The sequence below is a fragment of the Bicyclus anynana genome, chromosome 6 (genome assembly GCF_947172395.1).
Source record: "Bicyclus anynana chromosome 6, ilBicAnyn1.1, whole genome shotgun sequence".
Lineage (NCBI taxonomy): Eukaryota > Metazoa > Arthropoda > Insecta > Lepidoptera > Nymphalidae > Bicyclus > Bicyclus anynana.
In genome coordinates, this window is record NC_069088.1 from 793,114 (window position 1) to 818,751 (window position 25,638).

The following is a 25,638-nucleotide window of genomic DNA, read 5'->3' on the forward strand; positions in this document are numbered from 1 at the left end:
ATCCTCCTACCACTTAGTATCGTGGCAACCCATTCCTTCCTTTAGTTTGATTTGATATAAAGATTTGATTTTCTGGACCTTTAAAACCTGCCAACTCCCAAAGCCGCCATGGTCTAAAGCCACACTTCATAGTAGCCAAACGGCTTGGACTAACAAACGCTGACCTTTTTAAAAATTAGTAAGGTCTTCTTGCTTGAATGATTCAATGACTCAATTTGGCACTTTGGTTTTCAATTTGTCGTATTTAAATAATGGTTCCTAGTTCGTAAATCTTTTGTATAACTTGTGACCAGTCCCAGTCTCAAACGTCATACAGTCCGAGTCTCGCTAGACTCGGATCAACATCGTTACAGTCCACAACGGGACGGGCCGGCGCGTCACCGACAAACATAAAACATAAACAGCCCGCTCGACGGTAACATCCCTAACTCGTGCTCACAAAAATCACTTGGGACCTAGTGATGTGCGTATCCGATTCTATTATTCAGACTATCAAAGTTAAATTGATTTATTTTAAAATAAAATTTAATCGACTTATTATTACATACATATATACATAAAACAATTGAATTCTCAAATTTAAAATATTCATATTTCATGGTTGAAATAAACACGTAAATACTAAAAACTATTAATGTTGCAGATACGTTTTTGTTTTACAATCTATATTAGGCAATCTAATTATCCCATAATAGTGTTGGAAGTTAATAGGCAATCGTTTCGTCTATTTACCATCAAAATCATCACTGAAAGATTGGTTACTAATTTATAATAATGAACCAAAACAAAAAAGTATTAGGTATAGTTATTAGTGTAATAGTTTCGCAAAAATTAATAATTTAGTTTCAATTATAACCTATAAATGTTTTCGAAATTTAGTTGAGTTTCAAAAATATTTTTTTTTATAGGTTATCTGACGTATTTTTACATTGTAGTTTTCGGTGGAGAAGCTTGGCGTAGCTACTTTTAATGGTATGGTCCAGGCTTATCACAATTAATTTATATTAGTATTCTGAGCATTCATACCAATTTTTAGCTCAATGGGAATTATTGTAACCTTCAAAGTCTTATTTGACTGGATTAATAGCTACTCGATTAGATGCTAACTGTAGTATTTGAATTATAGTCAAATTAAAGTTTAATCCTTTTTATATAATTAGAATGAAATTAATCATGATTTTTATTCTGTTTCTTGTTTTGCAATGTGTGTGTGATGAAATATATATATTTCGTATAGTCGGCACATCACTAGCGGAAGCGCGGCGGACTCATACAATTTGTTATGCAAATGCGCTGTCCGCACTACCGCAGCGCCCTCTTAATGTATTGCTTACCCGCTGTGCGCCCTTGCGATATGTTACTTACGGTAAAAACTTACTCAAGTGTTTGTTCTTGGAATCCTCAAGAAGTAAACTTACTTCTTCACTTTTCTCTTTTTAGTGCATATATTTATTTCATCATACCAGCCGATGGACGTCCTCTGCAGCAGAAAGGCCTTCTGTAGGGACTTCCAATCATCACGATCCTAAGCCGCCTGCATCCAGCAAATCTGACGACTCAATTGATGTCGTCAGTCCACCTGGTGGGGGGTCGACCAACACTGTGCTTAGTAGTGCGAGGTCGCTATTCCAGAACCTTGGGACTCCATAGTTCATCGGCTCTTGGAACTATGTGCCCCGCCCATTGCCACTTAAGCTTCGCGACTCGTTGTCCTATGTATGACTGGTTCTTCTACGGATCTCCTCATTTCTGATTCGATCATCAATTAATTAATTATTCTACACAATACATATTTATAATTGAATTGATATAAAGCTTTAACAAATCTTTAAGAACTAGTGGCCCTAGGTTCGAGTCCTGATAAACTGAACTTTTATTTCTTCTAACAAATTTTCAATAAAGTTTTTAGTTGGGGCGTTGGTGGTGGTAAACTTTCGTGTTTCAAAGAACACTTTAAGCCGTTGCTCCAATTTGGATTGACGGGTGGGTCAAGTAAATAGGCGTGTTACATTTCTCAATTGCTTAACGTACTCGCATACCTTACATTGATAACGCTTCTTAAGTTTTATATAAAGGTACAAATATAAAAATTAAATAAACTTTGATGTTAAAAGAAGTGCTAAACTACAAAACTTTTGTATCAGCCCCTCGTAGCTCGTCCAATCAGCACAGCTAAGCGATTCGCATTTCCGCGCATAGATGGCGTTGCACCGATGGTTAGTTTCGAAGCACAATCAGGCTTTGTGCCGCCCTTCCGGCCAGTTCCGGCCTTTATTTCGATTCTGGCTCGCTTTGTAACTCTTGTTGGCGAATTCGTCAATTTCTTTGGGCGGTCATGTGGAAACCAATAACGGGGTGATTTGGACTGGCTTTTGAAAACGATTTGTTAGATTTACTACATGACATTGTATACCTAACTTGTAATATGTGCTCGTAGTTATATATAGTAATCTTAACTCAGCGCTAGCTTTGAAAACCCGTCTTATTTTAAAAATGAGCTTATGTCACTCCGCTTGTATCTGCATATCATAATTATACTACCAGATTTTAGTTTCAGAGATTAGAAGCAAAGTAACAAAGTGACAAATAAACAAAGTATTTTGATTTATATTATTAGTATAGATTTCTCAACAGTGCAGACATCCTGTGACTAATATTTTGACTGATATTCCATGAAACTATAGTGAAAAATTTCGCTTAAAAGTAATAATATTGAACGTAGTACTTTTTCACTTTTTATTTTAATATTTAAGCAGGCGACGACGATACTTATCACAAAAGTCCGACTTAGTTTTGTAATTCCTTGCTCTGCCTACTACATGCCAATATATTTTGTTAACTTTATGATTAATTTATTTAAAATAATTGATAATAATTTTTGTCATACTATTGTGATCATAAATGTACGGCTTAAATCGTCGCCAGGATGGCGAAAGTTTATCAAGGTTACCCAACTTGGACTTGGCATTACGCCGTAGACACCGTTGCTACGCTGTTCGTAGCTCTTCGTAGAATCGCGAATGGTATTAAAAAGGTTACGTTATCTTCTATATTCTGAGATAATTCTTAGTATTTTATTCTTATTAAGTATTTATTTTTAATTTTTTTAAAAAGAAAAATGCCGTATTAATTTTGAGTATTACTTTAGTATGCCGTATTAATATGCCGTATCCTTTTGAATAAGATCGATATTCTAGTTACTCCGATTAGTCGGAAATAATGTGTTAGAAGTGGATAAGGCAAATGTTCAGCGAATGGAGAACAAACCATAATCTGTAGGTGTTGAATTTTTTTTAACGGGGAGCTACTAAAGCGTATTGTTGAATAACGCAATTTAACAATAAGCTTTACTAAACAACTAACATAAACTCAGAAACAGTGCTCATCACCAAACTTTACAATATTATTTTATAAAAAAAAATATGCATTATTTACATTGTGTTAGAAATACACCTTTTATTGTAAACGAGTATATTCTAATCTATTATTTCCGACAACAATATATTGAAACAACCAAATAGTACTGATAGATGTCTACTGAAACCTTGAAATGGTGTAAACGCGCTGTAAAATCCACGTTTACAGAGCGTTGTAGCTACGTGCAGGCTGCATTTATTCTAGACCTTCCGTATCAGCCAGTGTCTGATAGTCGGCCGCCAGTGCTAGACCGACGCGGTCTCTTGGAGCACGCGCTTGAATTATTTTACAATACGAAAAAACTTTATACACTACGAAAAAACTGAGAAAAAGTTTATATTTCCATTGAACTTTACATAGACAGCGCTCGTCGCGCGTAAAAACTTTATAAAACAATCGAACTATATTTCGATTCGCAAAAATGTTATAAAAACAAAACTTCTAGCTTTGGACTTTACGCATTTTAAAAATAAATAGTATTAATTTTCGATTACAATTTATCAATAAATAGAAAAATACAAAATCATAATTAGTTTGTAAATTTAAAATTTTTGAATCAACCCAAATGTAATTAAGTATTAGTTTAACGTAAACCGTAGTTTTAAAAGTATAAAAATATATAAAAACGCCGCTCAGTTGGTTGTGAAGTGTAGATGCATGTGTAGTTTAGTGTAGGTTTTTTTGTAAACTGATATTTAATCTGTGTTAGCAGTTAGTCAGTGTAAAGTTGGACTTTAGAAAACAATTTATTCATCTTCAGCACTACGCGGTAAGTAAACTAAACTTTAGACACTTCACCGAAAGTTTCCAAGCGATTTGAATTCATTATTTATACTCATACACTACATTTCAAAAGTTAACAACAGTTAAAAATTGTAACTAATGTATCGTTTTATTATAATTAGTTTTTCAATAAATACTGTTTGTTGGTATAATCTTTAATTATTTCTAATGCATTTTCCGCCTTAAAAAGGTAAATAAAGAAAAGCCATAGTAGTAGAGTTCTTGAGAGATTGTCATTATTGTTTTTGCCGCCATGCAATGTTGCAAGTGAAATTATAGATTTGACTCCCCGTATACTTCAAATCGGTTGTACCCACTTTGTATGCTAAGTTGTAAGATACAAGGTCATCAGATTTTTGTTTAATGATAAGAAAGCCCTTGACTGCTATCTCATCTGATATTTAGTGATATTTAGTGATTTAGTGATAGTGATGGAGGTTTTCTTCGACGAGTTATAAGTTTATACTATCCATACCTCTGAGTTTCTACGCGATATTGTACTTGGAACGCTAAATCATTTGGCGGCACGTCTTTGACGGTAGCATAGTAACTAGCCACAGCCGATTTCTATCAACATATCTTACCAATACCATGGGCCAATTTAAAAAAAAAAAACTATAATCTGGGAATCGAATCTGTGTTAAGAACCACATCACTATCAACTTCACCAGACACGTCGTTCAATATATAAGTAATTATTGAGATATCACTTCACTGCTCGTCCATTTTTGAAAATGGCTGCAGCAGTGATGGCATTTGGAAGATATGGAATGTTATTCCGCCATATGTTTTCCCTACCTCATTTAGAATGGGTATCTTTACTCGTATGTTAATAGTAAGTCCGTACCTTATAGACAAGCACATTCGCTGCCATTAGGCAAGATTGCAGCCAAGTAATGGTCTACAATTAAAAAAAAGCCATTTAACTATATTCAAACTATTAATAATATCTCTTTCTGAAGAAATTGTAAATTATGTCGGCTTGTAAATATAAAATATATAACACTACTAGTATTCCGCAGTTTCATCTGAGTAGATTCAGTTTTACATGGAAATATCGTGACAAAAAAGTAATGTAATGTGACTCTATACTCTATAGGTATATGTCAAATTTCATCTAGATTTGTGCAGCCGGTCTGGAGTTACAAGAAGTTCGGCTAATTTGATTTTCTTATCTAATTATTAAGTGCTATTTTCTTCTATATTTAATCAATATTTTATCTTTTATCTATATCTATACTTCTATATAAAGCTGAAGAGTTTGTTTGTTCGTTTAATTGAATGCGCTAATCTCAGGAACTACTGGTCCGATTTGAAAAATTCTTTCAGTGTTAGATAGCCCATCTATCGAGAAAGGTTACAGGCTATATATTATCTCTGTACTCTTACGAGAACAGGAACCACGCGGGTGAAACCGCGCGGCGTCAGCTTTATAATATTATTATGTAACATCGTAACAATAATATTATTATGTAAATTATTATGCTTTCTAAAACATAAAATCAAATCGTTAATGTGTGGTTGCTATTTTGAAAATTAAAAGCGTGGGATCCCAAAATATGTTTTAACTTTTGTTATAATAAAGCGATTTCTGTGCAAGGAGAGAAAATAATGTTTTTCATTGCAAATATAAAATAATAATTAGAAGACGATGAGATGAAACTTTAAATAGAAAACAGGCTTAAAGAGGTAATTTGTGGCTTGAAACTTTCAGGGAAATTGTTTTCATTTTCATAAATTACTTGCTTGACTGAAAACATTTTTAGAATATATTTATAAAAATACGTTCTTTGCATAATTACTTTTTATTGATTACGATTAAATTATATAAAGTAGTGCACATAAAATTTTACAATTATATGTATAAGGTGTAATCACTTAAGAATAACGTAAATAATAATTTACCTGTTTATTTCACATCTTCGTTATACATAAAGGTATATAAAGTCTATTGTTGTTTTTAAACCTCTTTATCTTCCCATCGCTAATTAAATTACGCCAAAGTAGATACTTTGAACATTCACTTGTGGCTCAAAGTCTTATTGGGCATTTGGTATATATACAACCCAATCTTAGGACTTCAAAACTAATTTCATAAACACTTGATAACCTTGCTTCATACCTCAGACGGGTGGATAACTGATTTTACACATATCGCAAATTAAAATAATATGCGACATGGATTTTCCGGACTGTTTAGAGATATTGAGAGTTACCAGCACGGAAATTAATAAATCATTTTGAGCATTATCTATATTCTGTTTGTATTCAGTTATTTTTGAGCATATTTACTTACTAGATAAAGTAGTCGTTCACGTTTATACACTTAGATTTTTTAAATAACTCCTACGGATTTTAATACAATATTTGATTCGAAGATAAAGTAATTCAAGTAGAAAGTGTATTCGTGTTTTCACACAGACAAATAGATAATAATAATCGATATGTTGACATGGCATGAACGGGTTTTGGTATTTCCATCCGTCGTGCTTCATTGCTAGGAACTGTATTTTACATTTTTTTTAATAAAGTAGGCGTTACTTTTCAGAAATTAATTAAAAATAGGATTTATTTTTCTTTTCAAGCGACAACATCACCCAGATATGATTTTTTTATATGTTACCCCTAACTACAATCTCACCTGATAATAAATGATGATGCAATCTAAGATGGAAGCGGGCTAACTTGTTAGACGTAGGATGAAAATCCATACCCATTTTGGTTTCTATACGACATCGTACCGGAACGCTAAATCACTTGGCGGTACGTCTTTGCTGGTAGGATAGTAAATAACCACGGCCGAAGCCTCCCACCAACAACTCAACAAGGCTATAAATCTAGAGATGTTGACTTGACTTGACAATCCCAAAGTCAATTGTCAAGTTATAAATCGGAACTAATAAATATTTTTTTAATAGGCCAAATAAATTAAGCCGAGATAGTCAAACAGCAAGCAGATGTTATAGCTGAGAGAATAGTACAATACAAGTTAACCCTTTAAAAACAGACAATTGCCGCTATAATATCACAAGCACACAGATATTTTCAAAAACCAATTACATTTCCCTCCAAGAAGTTCGCAGTAGCCCGCGGGCGATTCGTACCGATACCAAATTAAAACGATTCCAATATAACTAATGGACTTTTAAGATTTTATAAAGAACTAGCGGCCCGGTACGTGCTTCGCTACGTATAAAGTGAAATAAAATAAACAAATCGGAACATCAAATTCATTTATTTAATCAAAAAAATATTTTATTTAAAATCGAAATCAATTGCTAGCTATTTACAACACACTTAATCCAAAACATTTGGATAAACAATATTTTTTGTTTTTCCATTTTGAGCATAAATAAACAAACGGCTGGGGGTACCGACTCTGGAACAGGCAACATATAACTGGCCATGTGAAAAACAATGTTCCTCCAAATTCACACCACAAACGTGAAGTGTTTGACCTTGGGCCTTGTTGATGGACATCGCAAATGATAAACGCACAGGATATTGTAAACGTTTGAACTCAAAAGGCATATCAGTTGGAATCATAGGTATACGCGGTATCAAAACAACTTCTCCTTTTGATTTACCAGTTAAGATCGTAGCTTCAATCAAATTTGGCAATAACTTTTTCACTGCCAATCTTGTTCCGTTACACAGTTTTGGTGGATTAATATTTCGCAATAATATAATCGAAGAACCAACTTTCAGATTCAAGCAATGCGGTGGCATACCAGCCGGCTCCAATGAATTTAAAAATTCAATTGGATAATTCATTGCCTCATCTTGATTCATAACACTGTCAATTGATTTATATTTCGTGACTACGCCTGGCAGTTTCGCTTGAATTTGAAAATTAATTGCATTGACATGAATGTTTTTCGGTGCTAAAATGGCGCGTTCTGTCAACCAATCATGATTTCTGTAATTCTGAACAATATTCGGAAAAACACATTCAATCAATTCATCTATCGATTGCGCAATTGTACAAAAATTGTTCGGTACAGCGATCAATCCGTTGGTTCTGTCGATTTGTATTTTGCCGTCACCAATTTCTAACAATTGTTTTGAGAACTCATGGGCAGCTGGATCATTTTGTAGGTGAACACGCATATTAATGTTTAGTGTCAATTTTTGTAGATATCTCCAAAGAACTGATGACTTCAAGCAGGCATTTATTTCATCAGCAGGAGTTGATCGAGGAATGACAGGCAATGTTTGACGAAAATCCCCTGAAAGTAATATCAAAGCACCACCAAAAAGCTGTTGATTACCACGTAAATCTTGCATTGTTCGATTGAATGCTTCTAGTGATTTTTTATTCGCCATTGTACACTCATCCCATAAAATAATTGACGTTAATCGCAGAACTTTTGCCATAGCAGAATTTCTCGATATATTGCAAGTTGGAGTTTCAATCACCTGTACATTCAATGGCAATTTTAATGCAGAGTGTGCGGTCCGACCACCTTCTAATAATGTAGCAGCAATTCCCGAAGATGCAAGTGCTAGTGCAATTTTCTGATCTGATCGAATAGTCGCTAAAATCAATGATATAACGAACGTTTTACCTGTGCCACCAGGTGCATCCAAAAAATATAATCCACCTGCATTATTGGAAACGGCTTGCATGATTGTATCATATACATGTTTTTGCTGAATATTTAATTTGGTTATATTCGATTGTACAAATAAACGCAAATCATTACAGTTGAATTCCTGCTCACGTTGCAATTCACGATCAAACAAATCATGCATGGGACGATTTGGTGCGGTCATACCCAATTGTACTAATGCTTTATTTGCAATCGTTAGACATATATCTTCAATTATTATCAAAGCTTCGTTGCACATTTCCAAGGTAATCAACAAATCAGGATTTCTTGCATGATGACGCATACGAATTAAAATATCTTCTGCCATATAATTTTTATATTTGTTCCATAATTCAAGTGGATTTGATGGCATACATGTCGATAATATAATGGCAAATAGCATTCGTATTTGTTGTGGATGAGCTGACGTAGATGCATCATTAAGTGTTGAATCCCAATGTGCATCATCCTCCAACAAATGCAAGAGTTGACATGCTTCACGATATGTTTGACACAAATGACCGTCGACTGTCCTTAATTCTTGAAATGATTTTGGGCCATTGACGTTAACTAATAGCAATCGCAAATAAAAACACTCAGCATTGTTTGGATGTACTGTATACATTCTCCCAATTGCATCTGTTTTGAAAATGCCTGAATGCCCATCGACTGCTGTTCCTTGTTTACGTCTTTGAAATTTTTTTGAAGACACATTCCATGTATAGTACTGAGGCACTTCGGAATATAACAAATTTCTAGCAAATGTATCAGTTTCGCATAATTTGAAAAAAGCTGTCAACGTAGTCGCTGGTGGGTGTGCTGCTCTTTCCAATGCATTTGCTTCATTAAAATAAATACGTTGGCCATTCTCAAGATGCACAGCTAAGTGAACAACCACAGGATGTCTTTCGTGCATTGGAAACGACAGAATCCTCCAGACAGCTTCATTACTACTAATATAGCGCCCCAGTTGATACTGAGTAATTTCATCATTTCTATTATCACCAGCTACACCGAAAACAGCCATATCGCTCCCTTTATTTACATACTTGCAAATATATTTAATGGATTTGACTGAATTACAATACTCCACATTTATATGAGCCTTGAATATTTTCGATAATAATGGACAATACGGAACCACCCAACGATTATCAACTTCAACGTCCTGGTTACGCATTCTAATGGTTGCCGTTTTGCCATTATCATTAGGTGATCTACGTCTATACAACGGATATCCGTCATTGCCCGTTATTGTGTCTGAAGTCAATTGTCTTGGGTATCGTTTCGAACACTTTCCATCAATCATACATGGCGAATTCATATTTAGTTCACCGCACGGACCATGTATCATGTTTTTAACGACAACATCAAATAACTCAGGATCAACAGTTTGATCAGGAATTTCACCTGATATAACGTTATCGATTTGATCCGGAGTTATTTTATTTACCAGCCAAATTAATATATGTGCGTGCGGCAATCCCCTTTTTTGCCATTCGATGGAGTACATATGGCAACGCACCTCTCCAAATACACGTAATTTCACAATTAAATCCATAAGTGCTTTCAATTTTCGCCGAAAAACACGTGCTGTAATGTCATGACGATCAGTTGTCGACTGGCCTTCAAATAAATTGTTCTTGATGTCATCCCACTGCGGATTACATGTAAATGTAATGAACAGATCCGGTCGACCGTATTTTCGTACATAAGACATTGCGTCTTGTGCATATTCGTTCATATGCCGTGGGCTACCAATATACGAAGATGGCAATATAGTTAAACGTCCGATGTCATTAACATTAGCATCATTCGCTATCGCATCTTGCAAATGAATATATTCTTCGGATCTTAATTTTGCTTGGTTGAAACGAATATAATTAAGACGTTCAGTCTCTATTTTGGCATACATATCAACGATGTACTGATGATATAGTTTACCACATTTTAAGATATAATTTTGTTCTTGTGGACGAATCATCAATCGATACGAATAAAAATTCATGGCACTAACTTTTTTCTGTATATGTAGACCTGAAAATAATTACAAAATGTGACTTTAGAAAGTTGTAGAAATGAAATGTCAACACACTAAAAATAGGTCAATTATTTACCTGTTCGTGGATCAATCATTGGTATATTGATATGGTAACCATCGTCACCTTTCCAATGCAATATTGGGTACTGTAATGCATCGTAACTACGATGAAGTTCCGAAACACGTTGCAATTGCTCATTTCTACGATGAAGTACAATATCACGGGATTGAAACTGATCACCAAGAATTACAATTGCAACCTCATCAATTGTTGGTGCATTAAATCGCCTTGCATGCTCTCCAAAAGGTGTTCTATCAGCTCTTATTACGATTTTGTGATTATCAGTTGGCATACGATCGAGAGCAATTTTAAACAATTGAACTAATGCGTTATGCTGATGGAAAAACCTTTGTAGCTCACGAATAATTTCTCGTCTTGTATTCGAAACAATTGCACAACGTTGATCCAATTCACGATTTTCATCACCAATAAAATAAATTTGCAAAAATTGATGATCAGCGTCGGGGTATGGCAATAACGAACCAGCTTGATGATAAATCTGGCCCTGAATCTGTAACATGTATACAATTTTAGGTAAATCTTATATCAGTTTTTTTTTAAATATACTTTATGCTTCAGATTGATACAAACATGGAATAATCCTGTTGAAGTATTTACCTTAAACGTCGGCATAAAATTATCTCTAATAATTTTAGTTGCACCAAAAGAAGTCATTTGAAATGCCGAATTGTATTGTTGAATATGACTCAGAAAGTGCTTCGACGCTTGCGATGTCCCAAAAATAAATGAATACAATGGTTCGGGTGGAGTTTCTAATGCTGGCAATCTCACTTTGCCATTAGCACAACACATGCCGGGCGTTTCACCTGGAAAGTTAGCCGCATCACAATGTGGACATATTGCGTCCATCATTCCAATGTATCCATACATACTATAATCAATCTGACTGTTGTAATTAAAAGCAGCACGCATCATTTCAGCCAAAACAGCACGACGTATTCGTGATGGCCGTGCAAGATTCAGTACAGGTACTGGGTTAACAAATCCATTGCGTGCATTACGTTCACGCTGCGATGCATTAGCTTGTGCGCGTTCATCTGCAGTCTGTGATCGTCTTAGTAATGCCACATCATTTGCATTACGCGTTCGCCGACCTATATTTGCTCGTCTGGCTGGTGGCATTTTTCCCGTATGCACATATGTTTTCGCTTAAAAATCGAAAAAAAAAATTAGAACAAAAAAAAAACAAATTCCCAAGAAGCTGTCGCATATGATGCCATGTGAAATCATATACGGCAACTTAGAAAAGTACACATAAATTCAGGACTCACCGTTTGTATGAATGCACTGCAAATGCAATTATGTGAAAAGAAATTTATCGCTGATAATATGATTTAATCAAACCACGTCCAAAATGAATTGACGGCATGAATGACATAACAACGTGCTTGTCCTGTCAACAAAACTTCAAAAAAGTTTCTGTGAAAAAACTTTCTATTGAATTCATTTATGACAAAAAATGTGACAAATGAGGAACCGCTCGACTAAAATAATAAACACAAAGAAATTTATCGCTGATAATATGCTTTAATCGAACCACGTCCAAAATGAACTGACGGCATGAATGACATAACAACGTGCTTGTCCTGTCAACAAAACTTCAAAAAAGTTTCTGTGAAAAAAGTTTCTATTGAATTCATTTATTACAAAAAATGTGACAAATGAGGAACGGCTCGACCGATTTTATGCAAACTTCACATAAACCATCTACTAAATATGCCGACCAAATCCTAAGCATTTGGTTTGGATAGGTGAGCCCGTTCTTGAGTTATGGAATTACAACGAAAAGTGGCATTGATTTTTATATATATAGATTCTATCGTTTCCAAGTTATGTTCCGGGTTATCCTATTCTTGCAAATTGAGAAAGTTTAAACGTTAACTCGATATAATTGATGCTTATTTACGTGAAGTCGATAGAACTGTACGATAGGGTTTATTGATTCCGCTATGTTATGCCCTGCTTCCTTCGAAAATTATGTAGAGACGTATTTCTTAGCATTGTATCGATTCATAGAGCAATTACCGGGTCCATCGAGAAGCAGAGAGAAATTCCGAACAGAGCCCAGGATGTATGACCACGAGTGTTGTTCTCCCGAATAAATAATTTATTTTTCTGCAATGCGCGAACACATATTCCGCTTGTTATCCTCTCACCGAGTCAGTCACACATTCACAAATTAGGAATTTCGTGTCGTATACGTTCTAAATACAAACTTCAAAAACGAATACATTCTCGGGTCAGTACGACACGAAGCGTCGCATCAGTAAATTTTAATATTATTCAAGAAAAATGGCGTCATAAGTTTTTAAATATTTTAAAAATTGATTACAAAAACTGAAGAAATAAGGTGAAGTATTTTTTGTTGGTAATTATTGATTATTATATTAATTTAGCAATTTTAAATTTTGAAATATAAATTATGAAAAAAAGTTTGACGCGTGACGTTTGTTTTTTTATCGGTTTTACCGGCTTAGCCACGCTGCTTGTAAAAACTCATTCTGTGTATAAACACAAGTAAAAAAATCGCTTATTGCCTATTGAATTTTTTACGCTTCTGTTTGACCTTGCACTTATTGAGAGACATCGTAATTTCATTTAACAGTTTGTTAATAGAACATTAACTGTTAGAAAGGTCACAAATACTTATATTTTACAGTCATCACATCACACAACCCAGCGCAGGGTTATATTAGGGTGTAAAGGGGTGTGCATAAAGGGTTAAGTGTCTTTAAAGCATATTCCACTACCTCGGCACTTGAATAATATATTAACAGCGTATTTCCCGACTTGAGTACTCAGTTACAGTACAACGGATTAATTTCAATTGCTAACCTCAGACCTCTTCCGCCGCCTTCGTGGCCCGCCCCTAAGTGTTTTATCGTGTAAATGCTTTCGAATGCTAACCTAATAAAAATACTTAAACAGCTTATAATAGTAAACTGTAATAAGAACTTTATTTTATCTATCTATATCGGCTATAGTTCGAAGTATCTAATCAAATGTAGCCACAAAAACCACGTAACACATGTGCTTGTTGTAAATATATAAATACGTACCGGAACGCTAAATCGCTTGGCGGTACGTCTTTGCCGGTAGGGTGGTAACTAGCCACGGCCGAAGCCTCCCACATGCCAGACCTGGACAAATTAAGAAAATCTCAGTCTGCCCAGCCGGGGTAAATTTTGCAATTTCAGTTAAAAATGCAAGGTTTATAACGCTACCGCTTCTGCATCAGACCATTGTTGGATATTTTATCCACATATCTCACATATAAAGGTTTGATTTGGGTTTTCCCCGAGTGCCGACGGAACCTGTCGTTAGCTGAAAATTACATTCTATAAAAAATGGCGCATTTGCATAAAATGGCGGAAACTTCGCCGTATCTTACCAAATAAGGTTCGAATTAACATTCTTTTGGAAATAAATTAGAAGACTCCGCACTAAGCTGAAATAGACGTTTTAGGGTGACCATGAGATAATATCGATAATCGATAATAATATTTTATATGGGATAGTTAGTTATAGTACCATTTATAATAAACGTATAGTCTAACAATTTGTATTTGTACACTCATAGATAATCATATTGGTAATAGGGTCATTGTTATTAAATAAGTTCGGTAACGTTAAAGCATTATTTTTTATATTAATGTGGTCAAAAATATTATTGAGACGGATACATCATAGTGACTTTTTAAAATGAACAGTGTATGTGTGAATAGATACTCAAAAACACCTTCGCACATAACACAAACATTTTCAACTTGTAGGCATCATGCCACGGCCTTGGTTGCATAAGGCAAAGTCACTAAAAGGCACAACTCAGCCGCCAAATATTATACATAACCAAGTAAAGTTAATTTATGAAAATGAAAACGTAAAAAAACAAGAATAATTTCTAAAAAAAGAGCCATTAACAGTAGATCAGACTTAAAAACTTAGTATTTTTAAATGTATACTGAATGATATTATACTTTTATGAAATGTATATATTTTCCTAAATGATAATATATTTTCCTAATTATATGCTCATAGAAACTCCCGAAATGGCCACCCTAGTACCAAAGTTATGTGCAGTTTCAAGGCTGAGCGCGGGGGCGGAATAAAAAATAGCTTTTTTAAATAGGTTTTGTGGTGCGGAGTGATTTAATGATTTTTTTGCTCAATTCTCATGCTATACACGAGGTGACGAGCGATTTTTTATTTGTAATTGATTAAATAGGGGAGGGTAGATTGAAATTCTTCGCCGAGGTGTGCTTTGAATATCGAACAACAATGAGATTTAAAAAAGGTTTTATCTGTTGTTCTGATTTAAATATTTTAAAACGAAATATACCCTCTGTTGTCTAGTCAGAACAATTTCCACAATCTTGTAATAATAAACTTAATAGTTACTAAGTCTAAGTATAAGTAGGCAGCTAATAATTTGATTAATCAAAGTTTGAAAGATTACCAACGCTCTTGCTGCTTGTTCTTAATAGGAAAGTATTTTGAAGTAGGGAAATATTATAGAGATTAAAATGATCTGGTTTGTAGATAAAAATTAAGATTATTATAATATTTTGCTTTGCACCATAGATAAAATCCATTCAGTAGTTCGAATTTATTGCGTACAGACAGACAAAAAGGCACTGATTTTTGACTTAAATTCCATCCTATTATTGCGTCAAAGCTTTTCGCTAAGAGGAGAAATGCACTAGATACCTAGTCATAGTATAAAAAATGTAGATATCTTTTTTTATTTAAAAATATTCATCTACCTTGATTCCACAAGCTTTTCATTGTATATTCTGAGTTTTAGAAAATTAAGAGCAATAGAAATATGCTTCTACAAAGTAAGAACTCTTACCTTGACCTTTCGTACAAAAGCCTTTCACAATATTATACTAAATTAGACCACTTGTACTTTGCTTTTGAATTGATACAAAAGACTTTCTACGTTACACTGAAAAAGAGTGTAATTCCACGGAATTATCTCCATACTACACCGACAACATCCCAATTAGTCGCAACGATGTACATGGATGGTGTAGTATAGAAGGAGCGATGCGCTTCATGTTGAAATGGCGCAATGTATACGTTACATGTAGAGGATATTGAGATTCTGTTGTAAGAGGAGGATTTATTAGTAGACGGGGCCCTCGTAGGTGCACTAGACTATAATAATTAACGCTCGCTGATCGCTTTCGCGGCAAATTCGCCATAATACCGCCCCAAAGTCAGTCTACGCCAAATCGTCGAGGGCTATTACTTTATAGTAGGCACCCATTTGTTTTCTACTTTATAAGATACTATAAGCTTTGGATGCTTGTGCCTGTGTACATAAATAATATTTAGTTATGTATATTTTGACATTTTCATCATAGTCGGTCGGCCTATTTTAACGGTCTACTAAAGTGACAGGCCTTTCTCAGGAGAGGGGATATGGAGCTGGGTCCCACAAAGCTGGGATTCTTCAATGGGCTTAATTTAACGTTCTATCGATGTGTATTTAGAAAGTTCCATTTTCACTTTCTGTGATAATTTGATTTCATGAAAACCTACTTTTAACCAGTTTCGGTTTTGAGCGTAATACACAAATCAAGCACTGCCTTGTAGCGTAATACACAAATCAAGCACTCGCTTGTAGCGAAATACACAAATCAAGCACTGGCTTGTAGGATAATACACAAATCAAGCAAACAATCAAATCTTACGCTCTAAAATATTAGTTTTGATTCAGTAGAAATGTAGTGAAAAAGCTTTGATAAAATATTATAAAACAGATATCAATAATCGCATGAATCCAAATCTGTACCTATCCAGTAGATAGCGCGATAGAAAACAATAAATCGACATCTGAATTCACTTTTCGCCTCATATTTTCGCTTTATTTATATGATCGGGGAAGATTTTATCGTTATTATTGGCCCGTCCGCCGGTCAATGCCGTAAACCCCCTAATTTTCCACTTCATTTAACCGTCTTATGGTGTATGGAAGGCGCCTCGATAGATTCGGCGTTAGATAGTCCAGGGGAGGTTCCCTTTTACAAATTCACCAGGGTGAGGTAAAATATTTCCAATATAATGTTATATTATGGATACTCTTATAATTTATTCTTCTTCTTCATTATTTTTATAAGAACTATAATTATATTGGTACTTAATATTAAATTAGTTCGTTATTGGAATACTGTGTCCAATTTATGTTCTGATTTAGAAAAAGGTGACGTATGCCCAAGAGTGGTCAAAGTAATAATAATTATTACTAAAATACACATTATAAAATATGAGAAGTTGTTTCAAAATAGACAAACTTATCTCTCTTTACGGTCGTTTCTTCATGACTGAAGATAGTGGTCCTGGTAAGATCTGAACCTTGAACAGGTCAATGTTTTCTACTTGCTTCTAGTGTTGTCATCTTATCATGTAGAAAATTTTCTTCTTGTCATCTGTTTTCTGGTTGTTGCCCATCGTGTTGGAGAACAGTCCCTCGGTCCTTTTCAAATTAATTACTCTACAATTTATTTTCTAGATTATTGATTTCCAAAACATACATTTCCACATAGAGACAATGTTGTACATCCAATAAATTAGATAAGATAGGTAAGCTCGCAGTCAAGAACTAGAATATATCTTTTCCAAGAACTATCTTGTCGTTTTGAATAACAAAAAAAGATGTAATAAAAAACTATCAGAACAAAACTTCAATTTCGGCGTCACTTCCACATTCATCTTCAATTTTCCCGTATCTCATAAAACAAAGTCGCATGAGTCATCTTAAAACGTAGACCCAATACGTCACACGCAGCCTCCCGCCCGAGAGACGGGAACGGAAAAGTCAAATAATAAAAAAAAAACAGAAAAGACACGCAAGCCCCTACCAGTGAGGCGTGTGGAATCAATCCGTTGGATTATGTGAACTTATTGTGGAGATGAGTGCTATTGAAGTTTGGCATTCGAGGGATTTTATTAGTGAAGTTACAATATGTATCTGTATCATCATTATCTGCATACTTTAATGGCCTCCATCCATAAAGTAGAGGGGATAAATATGGATTTTAGACCCTGATTGTCGGCTAGAGGCGATTATGATTGGCTCTATAAAGATAAGTATCAAACGTTAGTTTTTTTTTATTTTTTATTCAATGACATAGCGCTTGATTCCGATCTTACCCGATGTTATAGGATAATGCAGTCTAAGAACAATGCGGGCTAACTTGGAAGAGGTACAAGTTAACTCTACTCTTAACTCTGTCGATTTCTACGTGGCATCGTACCGGAATAGTAAATCACTTAGCGATACGTCGAAGTCTGCCACCAGACCAGACCTGAGCCAACTTAGAAAATATTAAATCCTAATCTGACCAATGTTCGGAATCGAACCCAGGAACTCTCTGTTGAGAACCACAGAACTTCCAACTACACAGAGAGGTCGATAAAGTTAAGACCGACGTCTTAAAGTGCTCTCCGAGGCAAGGCAGCTTCACATGACCGACATCCTAAATCAGGATAAGGTACCTACTGAGAATTATTTATTATAGCCAAACTTAGGACTCGAATCCAAAACAGAAGTCACATAGGCTAACCACCGGACCAACGAATTACTTCAGTACACATGAACAATTAATTTAACTTTTAATTCAACAATTCAACTATTGATGCATATCACAAAGTCGTTACTTAAATATTTTAATGAATGTTTATCAATGCATCGGTTATTTACGGTTTTGAATTGAATCTATTGAATTAAAGAATTGATTTTTTTGAAGAATTGAAAGTCGCGGACATGAGCTAGTAAATGTGCAAATATATTTCACGGGCGAATGTACTGGAGCTTATACAATCCATACTACTCATATTATAAACGCGAAAGTTTGTATGGATGTATGCTTGTTACTCTTATTATCTTTTACTCTGGATTAACACATGCTTATTTTCATCCCGGAAAAATCCATAAGTCGCGCGGGATTTTTGAAAAACTGAATTACACGCGGACGAAGTCGCGGGCGTCCGCTAGTACTACTCGTAATAATAATTTAAAGAGGATAAGTTTGTGGTGTTGTAGCGACTATCTCTGGATATACTAAACCGATTTTGAAAATTCTTTTACCACTGGATGCCACGTTGTTTGTGAGTGTACTAGGTTATATTTTATCCCTGTATTCTCACGAGAACAGCAACTACACGGTTAAAACCGCAGGATGTCTGCTACTTATAAGTAAATGTAAATCAGCAACTATATTTCGTGGGCACATATACTGGAGCTATGTATTTATATGTAGGTTCATGTAAATCAGCAACTATATTTCGTGGGCACATATACTGGAGCTACGTGTTTATATGTAGGTACATGTAAATTAGCAACTATATTTCGTGGGCACATATACTGGAGCTATGTATTTATACGTAGGTACATGTAAATCAGCAACTATATTTCGTGGACGCACATCACGATATCTTGTTAGTGACGAAGTGCCCTCTATTATCAAAAGCCAAAGATAACATCTGAGTGAAGCATCAATATTAATTTAGCTCTCGACGCGGCGCCGAGGGCCCGATTGTAAAAGGCTGCCCTCTTGTGCCTTTATTGTTTTACGAAGATCCAGTAATTAATGAAAAACTCGCAGCCTCCTGCCGGAAATAGAATTTCCGAGGTGTTTTGTGTTTACTACTTCTCGCTTTGGTGATTTCATTAAATTTACTATTTTAGTTTGAAGCTTTTACTTTTTGTTGGAATTTTATTGACGTAATAAAATTAAAATATCCGACGTTTTTTACGTCGGATATTTTAAGTGATAAGAGGGGCGTTAAAGTTGAATGTGTCTGTTTGTGTGTACGTTTGTAGCATCTTAGTTTCTAAACTAAAAAATAACTAGATTATGATGATATTTTTTTATTTGAAATCTGTAGCTAATCATTATTAGTTGCATTTTCTCTGTTAATGTTTATATGTAGAAAGGATTGTGGATTTATGTGTTGTACATATAATTCTCATGTGAACCTCTTTCATTATTAAAATCGTTAAAGTTATGCATTAAAAGACATTGTCACGTAATACAGTATCAATAGACACGAGTTAGTACGCGTGTTAGATTGTTTGCCCAATCCAATACGGCACGGCGCGATAAGAGGTATAAATCTGCCACAGGGATGCTGTATATCTTAATTAATTATATCGTAGAGCCTGCGCCGTAATGAGGAAGAGATGTTAACGTGAGATACCTGACGGTTTTGATTGGAATTTAAGATGGAATGGCGCGTAATCATTTTTGAATAAATTCTGCCTACTTCGACTTGCTATGACGTTTTGTTTAATTTTTTTTGGGTTCCGTATTTGAAAATGTTGATAGTTAATAATTATATTATGAAGTGGTAGTGGTAGAAAGGCGCAAATGTGTGTGAAATTGAAGGAACGAAGGAAGTAAATCGGAAACAAATAGATACTATAGCTTGGTAAGTTTGTTCATAACACTCCCGATGGTCCGCGGGGGCCGGGAGGGGTGTGGCGATGCCCCGCGCGCACGACTTCATACCCGCGCAGTCCTTCCCCTCCCATAGCCCGCATATCATGGGAGTGTCATCAACGAACTTGTCAAGCTAGAAAAGGACCTCGCGGTTTCAGCCGTGTAATATGTCGTGAAAATACCGGAAAAAAATATAACCTATGTATATAACCTATAACCTGTTAATGTAGCTTTCTTTTGGTAAAAGAATTTTTAAATCGTTTTTATCGTTTTTGAGTTTATTCGTTACATACAAAAGTACAAATCTTTCCTCTTTATAATATTAGTGTACATTTACCATCTGAGTAGACACACACATAAACCTGTTTGTGATGTCACCTTACTACTATACACTTTAAGTCATGCCGCTTTCTGAATCGAACCCGTAACTAGTTTTAAGTGCATACGCAATCGGTCCAACCAGTCAGAGATGTGAAAATAATTCCAACAAAAGGTATTATTATATTCACCATTTTTGATCTCGCTCGAAAAATAGTATTCGACATTGACACTCAAAGTTTCACGCGTAACTTATTTATTTCCGAAAATTCCGATGAAAGCAAGATTAACAGCTCTTCCCAAAGTATTCCGTCACCCCAACACTCGGTGCGCCTCAAACCACGCGCCGATAGACGCGAAGAAAAAAAAGAGGAAATAATAATTTAACAGACGAATTCCTTCAGAACGTATAAAAAGAAACTCCAAAGTCGATGATATAGGTTGTTTTATACTAAATTTAGAAATACGGCGACATGAAGAGGATTTTTTGAATTAATGATATTTTGGCCAATCACCACAATATATTTCTTATAACATAAACACATAAAATAAGTAAATTGTCAAGCTATACAATTAATACTTTTAAAAATATTGACGCTAATACAGCAGGATAAACTTAGACAAAATCATTACGAATTACAAAATCAGCATAAGGATTTATCTGAAACTCACCTGTCGTACAAAATCATAATCAACCAAAATTTAGGTATATAATATTACAACAAGTCGGGATCCATCCATCCTCATAAAAAAGGGGATATAGAGCCACTAGGCTCCTACAAAGCGGGTAGGCCTAAAGCGGGCGGGTCAAAATTCATTTATTTGATTATGAATTCTCACCAATATATCTAAGTGTACAGTTTTACTTTCAATATCTTGTTCTGTTTATCTTGCCTTCCTTATATCAACGCTGGCAAATTTCCCCGAACGAATAAAAGGAAATGGCGAAAGTGGGAAAGTTTGAACAATTCGAACAGTGCAGGGCCTAAGGTGGAACCCTGCTGAACCCCTGGAAAGTACTTTTGATTCCGCCACGCTTTTGTCTAAGTTGCCAACCGTACGAGAGTTTCCTAGTTCGATTGTTAAAATCGCGGCAGTGCCGGTAAACCTAGAACCACGCTATAGACTTTTTGTTGTTACGTTATGTGTTTACTTGTTGATTTTTGTCAGCAAATTTTTCAACGTCATCATGTTATTTTCAATTCTAAGTTCTTAATCAAAATCCAATAATCTTTCTTCAACCAATAAGAAAGTTTTAAAGTCATGTCGTATATATAGTTTTTTGGATGAATGATGATGATAATTTGGATGATGTATTCTCCAAGTTCTGACTGTAGAATCATTACTTTCTGTGAGACCTTTTAACATATCTTAGCTTCCAGTCAAAAGAACCCATTATAGCGTCTAATTCTTTTAAAAATTACTTAATTTCCGATGAATTTACGACGAGTGTGCATCTTTAATAATTATATTATTATACAATTGTACATAACACAAATAATTTATTATTCTATTCCGTTATAATTTCTGTTAAAATTCGAGAAATCCTGATAACTAACTTATAAAGTAAAAGTAAATGCACTTTGTTGATATTAGTTTTGTCGCATCAACTTTTTGTCTAGCGACAAATCGTTGTTTCGTTCTCAGTAAAATACCTCGAAGATGCAAGTTCAGATACGAGCGCGGAGCAACACAAGCGCGGTGCGTGTACCGATGCTCGATACTATCGAATGCTTTTTCTAAATTAAACTTTTATGTTTCGTTATTTGAAAGGCCTGTCTGTCTAGACGTTTATTTTTGTTTTGTAATTATTTTAAGCGACGTGGATATCAGATATTTTTCAAAAGAATCAAATATTACAATTATGATAATGTGGCGTTCGTTTTTAAAATGTTTTTTTTTCACTATGGATATTTTAGAGTATTATTTTTTTGTACTTTTAAAACAAACAGTGGGTTTAATTGAACACAGATAATAGTTTAAATTCTAAAATAAAAAATAAGTAAATAAATAAAAAAGCGTTAATTCTAATTAGCCTTTTTTTGCCTTAGGTATAATCTAAAAAATTCATGAAAAAAAATCATATATAAAACTCTTACAGTAAATTTTTTCAAAATAATGATATGTAAAATAGGAAAAAAAAGCGCGAAAATAGCTGGTCACGTTACATGTGTGTCCTGTGACGTCATAATATTTTAATAAACAAACAAATTTAACTATGACGATCTAACACTATGCACGCGTATTCCGAATTCGTTTGTATTCCTCTCTAACGCGATAATATAGATAACGAAAATCAGAGACGAATTTGAAAGTCACGCTGTTGAATTATCGAACATTATTAAAAAAAGTGCTGTGCTTTCAGTGAGCCATTAAAATCTTGATTAGTGAATTGATATGTTTGAATTTACTTGAAAAAATCCAAGGCCATACTATCGATATCTTATTCACGTCTCTAAAAACCCATTTTCTTGGTCGGTTTTAAAGCTCGAAGTAAGTAAGACTTTCAAAACAAATGGCAGCGGTATGCAGGCCTCGTGTGCGCTTTGATATGGACGACTGTCGGCCGAGTCGCATGCCTTCGCTAACTTTAATTCGCCCATCGAAAACTGTTCAAACTGTTCCAACTGCAGATGCATGAATATTCTTTAAAGTTGCTACGGGGCATTACTTTCGAGTGTCTTTTCGAGTTATTGTAGAAATAGTGCGTTTAAACTATAGAGAAATAAACCACGATGTTTTTTTTATATTAGTACTTAATCTTGATGGAGTCTATATGTGCTTAGGAACATAATAAGTTACACAAGTCTCCTTACTTTATCAATCTGGGACATAAAGGTAAAGCCTCATCATCATCATCATCTCCTGTACCTTATCCCACATAAGCAATATATGCTAATCTCTTCCATTCGTTTCTATTACTCGTCAACTTTACCATCCATTAATACCATTAACTCCCTTCACATACATGTCCTCTTTCACACACTCCAACCATCTCTTCCTTGGTATTCCTCTCCTTTTGTGCCTTCCCACTTGCAATTTCAACATTCTTCTGGTAATATGACTTTCATCCCTTCGCATTACAAGTCCATGCCAAGTTGCCCTTTTATTTCTCAATTTTTCTGTCACTGGCGCCACTCCTTTTTTTTTGGCGCCATTAGAACGTTATAGTGCAGTTGTGTATAATACTTTAATTAAACGTACTTATCGAAATAATGTTAAATTGCTTTCTTTTTTACAGATAAACGGTAGCTGTCTGCAATCTCGCCGCTCGATAGAGGTACATGTTTGTTTTAAATTTTAAGATAATGTAAGACAAATATAGATATTTATGGCATAAAGGAAAATTGTTATCTAGACGATGGGTATTGAGATGAGTCTCAGTTTTTTCCATCAACCGGAACTATAACAAACATTAAAAAGTACGTACGCATCCTGAGTTTAGAGTACGTAAAATAAAATATTAAATCTTGTGAAGCCATTTTTCTCTCCGAATCCCGAGTGCCGACTAAACATGGCTAAAATTGAATTTCAATTGTGGATGTAGCCTGAGGTATAAAATGAACTAATATTAACGTAGCTCTTACAACGGCTAATAAATGTTAATTCCATAGTCGACAATCGTTGGCTACAATTACACCGAAACGAATTTTTGCACTCTGATTTGTTTTTTTGGACTCATTTTGTTCAATTAATAAACTTAATAAATAAAGGAGATCATTCATTTTGGGCCCTTTTTGAAAGTGCCGGCCAACGAAAAAAAATAGCACGAATCGTTAGAACTAGTTATATGGAGTAATAGTTAATATGGCATGAAACTTGGACGAGGGCTCTGAACCAAGTTATACAGGTTCGACGATTCGTTATTTCCATACATTTTGTCAATTTTTAAAAGTGCCCGCCAAGAAAAAAAACTGGTACGTATCGTTAGAACTGTCCATTTGGAGCAATAGTTACTACGGCTCAAATGTTGTAGGACTGCACTGAACCAAGTTATACAGGTTCGATGACTCGTCACTTCTATACATTTTACTGAGTTTTGTAAGTGCCCGCAAACAAAATAAATCATACGTATTGTTATAACTAGCCATTTTCAGCAATAATTACTATGGCATAAACATTGTAGTATAGCTTTGTGTCGAGTTATACAGTTTCGATGATTCGTCCAATCCATTTATTTTATTGATTTTTTAAAGTACCGTTTAACAAAAATATGGTACTTATGGTTAAAACTGCCCATTTGTAGAAATAGTTAGTATGGTACAAATGTTGCAAGATTGTTCTGAACCAAGCTATACAGGTTCGATGTCTCGTCACTTCAATGTATTTGATGGAGTTTTGTAAGTTACAAAGTAAATGCTATTTATCGTTATAACTAGCCATTTTCAGTAATAGTTACTAAGGCATAAACGTTGTAGTATAGATCCGAATCAAGTTATACTGTTTAGATGATTCGTCAAATCCATATATTTTACTGATTTTTTTAAAGTACCGTTCACCTAAAATATGGTACCTAACTTAAAACTAGTCAATAGGAGCAATAGTTAGTAACCCGTTGCACACGCTTCAGAAAAATTCTAGTACTGAAACAAGTTATATAACTTTCATTCATTGATTTCCGAAAAAGTTAGAAAACATAAAAGCAATAATAAAATATAGAAATAATGATTCTAAGCATTTAAACAAATTCAACATTATGGTGCAAACGTAACTAAAAATTGTGTTATTGTGCATTGAGAGAAATAAAAACGTTTTATTAAGTTCTTCGAGTAATGGTAAATTCGGTTTACAAGCTTGAATAACATAACAAATACACGCACAACGGCGAATCACATGACCAAGTGCAGAAACGGTCCAGAAGGAAGAAAATAACAAATAATGATCACACAGCTCTTACACCATGATGACATTCGTGCCATTTTTTTTTGTTGGCCGGCACTTTAAAAAAGAGCCCAA

At 34.7% G+C, this 25,638-nt stretch overlaps 1 protein-coding gene across 1 annotated transcript; it reads right to left on the reverse strand.

Annotated features, from left to right (window-relative positions):
* Nucleotides 1–7,419: 7,419 nt before the first annotated feature.
* Nucleotides 7,420–11,505, reverse strand: LOC128198140 (uncharacterized). The gene is made up of 2 exons (XM_052881939.1): nucleotides 10,910–11,505; nucleotides 7,420–10,829 (listed from the first exon to the last, which is right to left on the reverse strand). The coding sequence occupies exons 1-2, from the start codon at nucleotides 11,412–11,414 to the stop codon at nucleotides 7,498–7,500; spliced, it is 3,837 nt and encodes a 1,278-aa protein (XP_052737899.1). The 5' UTR covers nucleotides 11,415–11,505; the 3' UTR covers nucleotides 7,420–7,497.
* Nucleotides 11,506–25,638: the final 14,133 nt, after the last annotated feature.